The 10,591-nt window shown below is 49.3% G+C and overlaps 1 protein-coding gene across 1 annotated transcript; it reads left to right on the plus strand.

The window, feature by feature from the left end:
- Positions 1 to 3,415: 3,415 nt before the first annotated feature.
- Positions 3,416 to 5,930, plus strand: LOC119333809. The gene is made up of 3 exons (XM_037606571.1): positions 3,416 to 3,453; positions 4,560 to 4,929; positions 5,105 to 5,930. The coding sequence occupies exons 1-3, from the start codon at positions 3,416 to 3,418 to the stop codon at positions 5,576 to 5,578; spliced, it is 882 nt and encodes a 293-aa protein (XP_037462468.1). The 3' UTR covers positions 5,579 to 5,930.
- The last annotated feature ends 4,661 nt before the right edge of the window (positions 5,931 to 10,591 follow it).

The raw sequence follows: 10,591 nt of genomic DNA on the forward strand, positions 1-10,591 counted from the left end.
GCCTCCATATCATTGTAAGGGGTAGCTCGGGGTCTTTTACTTGCACTAGAGAAAACCTTATACACAGAATGTTACCAGTAGCGCTTGTTAAAATGAGGCGCTACTGCTACTTAGCAGTAGCGTGTCTGCTAGAACGGCGCTATTGTTACCCGCTTAGCAGTAGCGCGGCAGGAACAGAACATGCTACTATTATAATTGCCACACCGTTCCCGAGTGCTAGGTATAGTAGTAGCGCCCTTCTACGAACAGCGCTACTACTACGGATTTTAGCAGCACCGCGTTTTGCCTCCCCACGCTACTGTTAAAACTATTTTCACCTAACCCTCCGCGCGGCCTGATCCCCTCTCCTCTGCTTCCTCCCCCAATTCTCCTCTACTATTCCTCGTCGCCTCCGCCTCGCCGCCGTCTCCCCCGACCCCGCCTCGCCGCGCCTCGGTGCCGCCGTCTCCCCCGACCCCATCTCTCTGCCCGCCCTCTGTAAGCACTCTCCCCTTCCAATCTCTCTTCTCTGCTTAGTATGAACCCTAGCTATTTAGTGCTAGTTAGTATGAACCCTAGGCTATTTTTAGTGCTAGTTAGTTAATTACTTATATGGTAATTAGGGCAGTAGTTCCTAGGTACTAATTAGTTAGTAAGAACTACGTACTAATTAGGTATTAGTTTATTTTTATTTATAGTAAGTTTATTTTTAGTAAGAACTAATTGAATTAATAGAACTCGTTAGTAAGAACTTGTCGTTAAAGCAATTTTTCTCGCATCGACGTGGACGATGCCTATCCCGCATCCTCGTCGTCGAGTCGGCGGAGGACGACACCTGCTTGACCAGATGTGCCATGTCCGGGACTGGGCTCCGCCGGGGTGGTGCTGGGAGGCGCTACCTACCGGGGGGCGCAGGTTGGTGAGGAGCCAGCATGTCGTTGACCCAAACCTTCTTTGGTGGCGGTCGCGTGGGCCAGTGACGGTCCAGAGGCTCGAGAACTCCGCGGAGGTGGTGCGTCACCGTGTCAGTGAGGAGGACGCGCACGTCCGTCGCTACTTGTTTGCGTTGGAGCACAGGTTCTCCAATACATGGCAGGTTCTCCAGGGATCTCACTGAAGCTATGATCCCGTGATGGTTCCTTCTCTGTGGGTGTCCACCGCCCGCGCCGATACCCGCCGTGTGCTAGGATTTTAGTTGTATTAGTGATGTTATATGTTTGACACTATTTGGGATGTATTAGTGATAATATTCGACGATGTACGGACGCATGAGATGATTTACTTTTGCTTATTAAATGCATGCTAATTTGAGTCCTATAAGATATTTCGAAATGTATATCTTGTGTTGCTCAATATCCAAGTGGCTGGTCATGTTTGCAGGTTACACCTCCGAGTGGCCTATATTTTGCCGGAGTGTTGATTCATTTCCGTTCCGGCAAATTTCAGGCGCTCAATATGTCCTATTTTAGCAAAGGTCATGCCGGATTTTTCCGTGAATTTTGGCATGACTTGTGCCAGAATATGTAGGAAATATCGAGTGCCCCGGATTTGTGTGTTGAGTATCCTGGTAATTGTCTTCGATCGATTTTCAATTAATGTTTTAACTATGAACATAGGAAATGTCTGATGACGAAAAGGATTTCAGTATTTGCAAATACCGCGAAGACGAGCGCGGCCTGTGCGACGGAATTTTCCTAGATGATGATAGGCGCTTCAGCATCAAGCTGGACGAGAACTTTGAAGTGGATACAGTAAGTCACAACGACAAGTCTTTTTTGTAATTAAGCATGACATCTGCTTCATTTGCTTCAACTTATTTTTTTACTATTGTACTAGCGTATCCCCTGCCATGCAAGAGTTTTTGTATTGGATAAGATAGGTTTCAGTCATACTATGGAGGTAAAGAAAGTCTACTTGAAGACCGAGCATGGTTATATTTTCCACGTAAAATTATACAATTCAGACTACTACACCTATTTTGGATGCAAAAAAAGGCGAACACTATGCAAGACTTATGCATTTGAGCCTGATATGGTTATCACCTTTGATATTCGTCCAAAAGATGATATTGAAGGTAATACCGACATCTGGGTCGATGTGCAGACGCCTCCAGTTATACCATTATGTAAGTTTCTCAACCATATTTATGTCTTTGATATTGTTTATTCAAAAATAGTTGTTCGGTGCAAGCAAACATGTCCGGGGCTTGGTAGACAGGACCTACTACTGTCCCGAGGCTGAACTCAACTGTGAGGAGCTAAGTCATTATGTTTCATGGCTTGAGGATCTTGATACTGTCAAGACAAATTTTCTTCCTGCATTTAGAAATGTTAGTACTGAAAACGTGCGACCAATAGTGTTCGTAATGAACTACGGTCACATCTATTTAGGAAAGATGGTAAGATTTTTACTATTTGTCCTCAGTGCATCTTTTCCATATATTATTTTTGAAGCTAAACTTCATTGCTAAGTATGTTACCATACGATGTTCTTCAACAGGGACTCCCGATGAATGTTGTGCCTTATGGGATCGAGACTAAAGGTACCATGAGTATTATTAGCTTACGACCAAGATATCCTACAGATTACTTTAGTGCATTAAAGATTAGCGACGGATGCTTAATAGTGCAAGACTGAACCAAATGTGTGATGGAGAAGCGCAGAGAAGTACTAGGGGGCAACAAATAGATGCGCTACCCACGATTAGGAGACAGGTTCATCTACATGCTCCAACTTGATCAAGGAGGAGAGCTACACATGTTTTATGTTATTTTACCTAGGAGAGAGCAGCAGGAGTGATTAGCTAGCTAGAAATGAGTTTGAGGATGATGATGTGCTACACTATTACTATGATGATAAAATAGCTAGTGTTGGTGGTAATGACTATGATGATTATTATTAGCTAGTGTTAGTGGTGATTAAATAAATATTATTGGTGGTAATGACTATGATGATGATTAAATAGCTTGTGCTGGCGGATTAGATTCAAGTGGAGGCAACATGTGGCGCACATCGAAAGTACTACTAGTCCAAACTAGATCAAGTTTGGATTAGTAGTATACTTTTGACATGCACCACATATTGCCTCCACTTGAACCTAATCCACCTTCATTTGACACACTGTTATGGACATAATAATGTAAACCTCATAACTGGTATTGTATCAATATTTGTCCTATGGCACATAAATACACTAAAAATAAAAAAAGAATACTAGTAGCGATGGCGAGAAAACACGCTGCCAGTAGTTACATTAGCAGTAGCGCGGGAGTGAACAAACGCTGCAGCTATTTGCCCTAGCAGTAGCGCGTGCGGGCACGCGTTACTGCTAAGCAATAGCTGTAGTGCCTTATTAGTAGCGCGCCTACCCGCGCTATTAATGAGCATAAAACCCGTGCTGTTGCTAGCCTTTTCCCTAGTAGTGTAGGATTATACGATGGCGTTGAGTTTGACGACAGAAGGGTACTCGGTATGGTAAATCCTCTTGACCCGCTGAAAGGAAAGAGAGTACTTTCCCCGCAAAAAAAAAAAGGAAAGAGAGTACTTAATGGATTGGTAAAAAAGGAATGTCCATGAGAAGAAGCACAGCAAAAAGAAGCACCAAGTTTGTTGGTGAACCCACGCGTCAGGGGAGATGCAAAAGAATTCAGGAGGACACGACACGAGGAGGCGCAAGAGTCCAAGCGTCTCCTAAGTAGGGTCCCCTGTCAGCGAGTAGAGCCCACACCAATCCCCCTGATCTTTTTGACCTGTGCTTTTATGCAGTCTGGTCCATTTTTATTATTGCCTGCCCTCTTTGGTTTTTGGAACCTTGTCGAGAGTGGTGGATCATGGACGGGCGAGACGACGGTACGCCACTTTGGTTGTGCGAGGGAGGGAGGCAGTATTCAAAATTTGAAACTGAACCGAAATTTCTCCAGCACACGAGAAAAAGAGTTTCTCTGACGCGCGCACAGCCCAGCCCAGCCCAGCCCAGCCCAGCCGTCTCCTCGAAGCAAAAGCGAAAGCTTCTTCAAAAAAAAAAAGGAAAAAGCGAAAGCAGCAGAAACCTCATCGCTTGCATGTCATTGCATGCATGGGCATCCTTCTTTTGACCGCCCGCTTTATTTATGCAACCTCTTTTGAATTTTGGGTTTGGCGTTTTGGGAGGGGAGAGAGACGTGTGCGCCCCGCTGACAGTGGGCCCGGAAGCTTCCTGGATCGTGCGCGGGAGGGTGTGTGAAATGCTGCATGAAATTTGAATTTGAAACCAAGCTCGAGTTTCTTCCGAGACAAGAAAGAATCTCTGACACACTCACCGCCACCCTGCTGCTGCGTACGTCCCTCTATATCAGCCGACGACGTATCCCCAACCCCGCCCATTCGTATCCTCAACCCCTCCGTCCTCCCACCAACTTCCGGGAGGTAGGCGAGCACCCATCCCCATGGCGAGTCTCCTTTCCTCCTCCGTGCTCCTGCCCGTACGTCGGCCACCCCACCTCCCGCTGCAGCGCCAAGGTCTGGGGCCTCCTCTCCTTGGCCGCGCCGGAGGACACCAAGGTCTGCGGCCTCCTCCCGGTCCCGGCGACCTAACGCGGGAGCGCTCACGTGGTGCTCGCGGTGCCGGAGGGCGCCACGGGCGGCTTCCTCTCCTTGGAGGCGCCGGAGGACACCAAGGTCTGGGGCCTCCTCCCGGCCAACGCCACCAAGGCCACGCGCGGGAACGGCATCGTCGCGCTCGCGGTGCCGGAGGGCGCTTCGGGCGGCTGGGGCCTCCTCCCGGCCAACGCCACCAAGACCTCGCGCGGCGTCCTGGCGCTCGCGGTGCCGCCGGGCAACGCAACCAAGACCACCCGAGGGAACGGCGTCGTGGCGTTCGCGTGGCCGGAGGAGGGCGCCAACCGCTGGAGCGGCTGGGGACCCCTCCCGGAGGGCGCGCCGGCGGAAGATGTCAAGGCCTTCTACGCTCAGGTACTATTCTTTCCCGTGTCCAATGCCCCGTAAGTGTAGGATTATTGCTCAGGTACTACGTCTAGGTGATTAATTGCCCTGCTGCTGCTCTCTCCGTATTATATTTTGCGCTTCTTGCTTGTTTGCTTACTGTGTAATAACCTGTGTATCATGCGGCCTTCTTCTCTGTTGGCAGGATTTCATCAATCGTGTTGACAAGATTGGCACCATCAATAGCTACGCCCTTTTTGGGCACGCCGACATCCTGGAGGTTGCGGCGGAAGCCGCCGGGAGGTGCATCCAGGTGGTTGACCTACTTCAACCAGTGCTGGTGGATGAGTTCGCGAGCCGCCCTCGAGCATTGGGGGTCACCACAACCCTGAGCGTTGGCCTGCTCGAACATTGCCGGATCGTCTTGTCCGAGTGTGAGGAGGGTTACGTCCGGGAGCATCCGCTGCGCGAAGCCTTTTACGGTCTCAATGCCCTCAATCGAAGGGGCTACCCCAAGCCCGCCCTCGTCACCGCGTCCCGGACAGAGGCGGACAAGGTGGCCTACTTCAAGCATCTGGCGGATGAGTTCAAGGAGCTGGCCCTCGAGGTAGAGGCGTCTGACTCTGGCAAGTCGGCTAGGTGGTTCCATCAGCCCGTGAAGATGCGGTTCGACGACTAGATCGAGGTGCCTCTGCATGCCCCGCGAGCTCCATTCACTCCAATGTTTCATGCTCTTCTTTTTGTATCCGCTCGTCTATTAGTCCTTGCTGATCCGCATTTTTATCCGTTCGTGTACTGGAACTATTATTAATTAGCTACCCCTTTCATTTCATTTTGAATCCCATCATGTACTGGGAACTAGCTACTCGTCCGTCCTTTTGTGTCTCTTCATTCATGTACTGGGAACATGAACTACTTAGTGATTTGCAAGATGTTAGTTCAGACTTTTTTTTTTTGAGGTATCCCTTCATGTATGATCCAACAGGTTGGGTGACGTGCAATTTTAGTTATTACTAGTATACTTGAGGGTATGATCCAACAGGTTGGGTCTTGGGTGGGTTGCTTTCTGCTGTCAAGATGAAAATGCTATAGTTGATATGTATGTGAAGATGTTAGAGATTGAGTCTGCCTATAACATGTTTGGTATCATGCCAACTCAAAATGTCCTTAGCACAGCTAACTTACTCCTAACTGTTTTCTACCAAGCCTCGGTCGACGTTATGTTGTGATCCACAGATGTAAGAGGTTGAGTTTGCAGGTTGTGCGGTGTACTGGTGCTAAATACAGTACACACCTTCGATCAATACAACAAATTGATGGCTTTATTAGGAAAAAAAACATTTCATATATATATAGTACATTTGCTGCAACATATCTCATTTATAAGCTCTGCATACACAAGGATCTTCTTTCGCTAGACTAGTTCTGTTACATCTGTATCCATGGTGTGGTTGACAAATTTCGTTACAGAGACATGGCCTATCTCTGAACTTCTTGGCCTGCTGTAATTTTGCTGGTTCAAGTGAACTGTCAGTGCATCATGAAGCAGAAAACCCGAGTCCTCATTTCCATGTGATGCATACTCGATTGTGGCATGAAAAATATTCAGTCAAAAACAGAGTATATGATAGCTTTCGGTGTTTGGAAACTACATGTCCAATATGTTCCAAAAACATACGACAAAAAACTAATATAATGATAGAAATATTCAAATTGATCACACATAGACTTAGGCATTTCTCGTTTTGACAGTGAAGAGAGAATTTTGAAAAGAGATAGTATACAACTAACAAAAGGATCTCATTGCACCAGTCTGATATGAATATAACTAGAAGGGTAAAGCACGCCTTGCGGCGCCGTTTGTTCTCTTCGTGCTAAGGGATCTTTTTTTCTTTACAGCCCAACGAAGAGTTTTTTTTTTTTGAAAAAGAGAGTTTCCTCTCCGATTTCCACTATCAGAAATCACCAAGTCTTACAAACTACCAGACCTATTACAGGCCCAACGAAGACTTATATTAAGGATAAGGCTAATGCTTTATGAAAGTATGTTGTTCTCGTTGTGTTGTCCATTACACACCATCAAACCATCGGTATGGAAACTAACTAAGTTTTGGTACAATCAATGTTGCAGAAAACAAAAGGCATTTCAAATGCAAATTAAATCTGTAGTTGTTTATCCCCTTCTCAGCAATATACAACAGTGATTAACAATAACATGTGTGACATGAAAGCCAACAACCTCCAAATTCCATTCTCTTGAAAGATTGTCGCATGATGCCAGTGTGGACCTTGTTCATCTCCCATCTTGCTCTCCCCCAGTCAAGTAAGGTTGTGTTAACGTTTTGAGGATGGTTAAGTATCATGGACCATGATGAGACTTGGAGGAGCTTTCATACACCAGAAGCTTTTATTTTCCTCGAAGTTCCTGCAAGGCAAACCGATATTGTTTTGGAAAATGACTCGAGTCTGGCTAATCAACCTATTCTGTAACACTTTAGTAGCTAGACTCTTCATAAACTAATGCCTTTTGTTTGCCAAACCACAACCCAGCTTCCGATTCACAATCAACTGAAACATGAATATGCGATATCTAATACTCCCTCCGTTTCTAAATATTTATCTTTCTACAGAGTTCAACAAGTGACTTCATACGGAGCAAAATGAGTGAATCTACACTCTGAAATATGTCTATATACATCCGTATGTGGTAATCCATTTGAAATCTCTAGAAAGACAAATATTTAGGAACGGAGGGAGTAAATCTTACACGACATGTGTTAGCTATATCATAGATTCAGAGCAGAATGTACAGGTATTTGTGCAATCAGTGTGACGATATGCATGTAACAGCCTACGATTATAAGTGATCATACACGTGTATGATAAACTGAAACTGAAGCTATCTAATAAGTAGTAACATACAACACAAGAATAAAGATGTAGTTCCTGCAAAGAAAAGAATAAAGGTACAAGAGGTACTTACATGCTCAATTAACCAAAGTACCCAAATCGTCATCACTCATCACATCACATAGTGTCAATTTGCATCGTAATTTATCTCTTTGTCAACAAATCTGACAACACTAAAACTGTGAGAAACCACCTACACCACACAACGCTTTCTAGCATGGCTGACATAGCAAAAGCAAGTGATACAACCATAGTTTTAAAAACCAACTACGATGATCCAACAGAAGCTTTCTAGCATGACTGACATAGCAAGAGCAAAGCTATGCAAATACAACACCCCGCGACCTACCTTTGTTTTGTATAAACGGGTTTGCATTTTTTATGTACAGCTAACATAAGCATTGAGGTGATTGTTGTAGCATTAATCTCTCCAGGTTATATGCATATATAGTAGCAGGAAGCAAGTCCAATTTAAGTATTTATTTGGTAAGCATGTCACCATAAACATACAAAAGCAAGGGGGAATCAGACGTTAGACAATTAGATTTTAGAATGAAATAAGAGACTACAGTTGAAGCACACCTAATCATCAATTATGTAATCTTGCTAAACACAACAAGATGTCTAAATGTTGACAGATCCATACATTGAACATTTATTCGAAGTTATTGTGTTCTAACATGCACACTCGCACCGAGTTTTGCCACACTGAGAATTGTATGAACTTTTATTCTGAACTAAATTATTTTTCTTATGATTCTTTTGTGGCTCACGAATTCATAAACACATCAACTTTTAAAAAGTAACATTTCTATTTTCTAGAACTACCAAGTAACAGTTCCAGCCATCTTGAGGAATTGGGGAAGATAATCCAACTATAACAACATAAATCTTTATGAATCTAAACCTGCATTTCAGTCATGTCCGCATACTTCTGGGGATCTTTTCGTCTCGAGTCGAAGACGGTTACTAGTCCCTGCTCAAGCTTAATCTCCAGGAGAATATAGTGGAAGCTGCGCACGCATGCATAAGGGCATCTCCAGCCGCGCCCCCAGGAAGGCCTCCCCAGGCGTTTTTTTTGCGCCGGCGCCGAAAAATCGGCCCAGTCGCGCCCCAGGAGCCCAATTTTCGCCCGCTTGGGCCGAAAACAGCACCGGCGGACCCAGGCCGAACCCGGCGCGCTGGGGGCGCCCGGGGGCGCCGGGGCGAACTGTTTTGGCGCGAAACAGCCGTGGGCCCGCAGCGTCAGCGACTCTACCCTCTTCTCGCCCCTTCGTCGTCCTCATCGCCTCGTTTCCCACGGTGAATCAATGCCAAAGCTGCTGCGCTGTCGCGCCGGTCAGCCTGCGCCATTGATGCCTCACGGGCGGCGCAGTGAAGACCGGATGACGCGCGTCCCCCGCCCTCCCTCGCCCGCCACGCGTACTCACGGCGGCTCGCGCACAGGCGGCGCCTCGGTCTATATAAGACGCGCCCCAGCGCACTCGGCGACTCGTACTCTCTCGCCGTCGTCGTTCCTCCCTCTCCTCTCTCTCGCCGTCGTCGTTCCTCCCTCTCCTCTCTCTCGCCGTCTCCAGCACCCATGGCCGAGCGCTTCCCAGGCGACGGCGCGGCGGCGAACGGCTTCGGCCGCCGCCATCTTCACGAGAGCGAGGCTTGCCTCCTTTTCGAGGCCGAGTACCCGGTCCCGCCGGACATGCGGGTACCCGGGGCATGGAGGATCAGCGCCGGCAGCGTGCCGGTGCCCCCGATACCCACCGGCGCGGCGCGGCGTGCGAAGATCGCACGCATCCGCTCATCCCTGCCGCGTGCGGCGAGGAAGGGGCCACGGTACGTCCCCGACAGCCCGCTCTGGGAGCCCTACTTCAGCCGCCGTCACGCCGAGCAGCTCGAGGCCACCAACGGCGTCGAGCTCTCCGGCAGGCTCAACGCCGTCGGCCGGCGTCGATGGTGGGGCGTGCCCGGGCGCACGTTGGAGGTCGTCCTCAAGTACATCGAGGGCGGCAACACACCGCGCCTCGAGTACCCCGCTCCCCCGTCCTTCACACGCCGCCGGGGAAGCTCCTGGACCCCGAGGCGCATGGAGACCGGGGGGTCCTCCTCCTCGTCCGGCGGCTCTCCCTGCCTCCACCTCCGCCCCGTCAAGCCGGAGCCCCAGGGCGCGCCTGTCAGCGCGCGCACCCGCAGCTCCGGCGTTCGCATCGGCGACAACGCCTCCCCCACCGGCCGCTTCGTCCTCGTCAAGCCCAAGCCGGAGCCCAAGCCGGAGCCCGGCCTTCCCGTGGAGTACGAGGAGATAGCCCGGCGTGGCTTCTCCGACGAGGACGCCCTGCGGTGGGCGCGGGACGACTACCTCCGCGACGAGATGGTCCGGCAGCGCCGGGCCCTGTAGGAGATCGCCGCCCGCAAGCGTGGGCGCGAGGACGAGCACGGCGTCATGGTCCTCAGCGACGACGACGACGACGCCCCCGGACCGTCCAACCCGCCGCGCCAACCGGGGGAGGGATGCAGCAGGGACATCGGAGGTGTCGGCGGGGGCGACGACGACGCCCCCGGACCGTCCAACCCGCCGCGCCAACCGGGGGAGGGATGCAGCAGGGACATCGGAGGCGTCGGCGGGGGCGACGACGACGACGGTGGTGACTACACGCGGTTCTACCGCCTCCTCGGCATGTAGAACCGCGTGGGCGGGCGGCGAGGCGGGCGGCGAGGGAGACGGCGGGGGTAGCCCGCGGTAGTTTTTCCCTTTTTTGTAAAGTATGTTTAATTTTGAACGAACTCG

The sequence above is a fragment of the Triticum dicoccoides genome, chromosome 7A, assembly GCF_002162155.2.
Source record: "Triticum dicoccoides isolate Atlit2015 ecotype Zavitan chromosome 7A, WEW_v2.0, whole genome shotgun sequence".
Lineage (NCBI taxonomy): Eukaryota > Viridiplantae > Streptophyta > Magnoliopsida > Poales > Poaceae > Triticum > Triticum dicoccoides.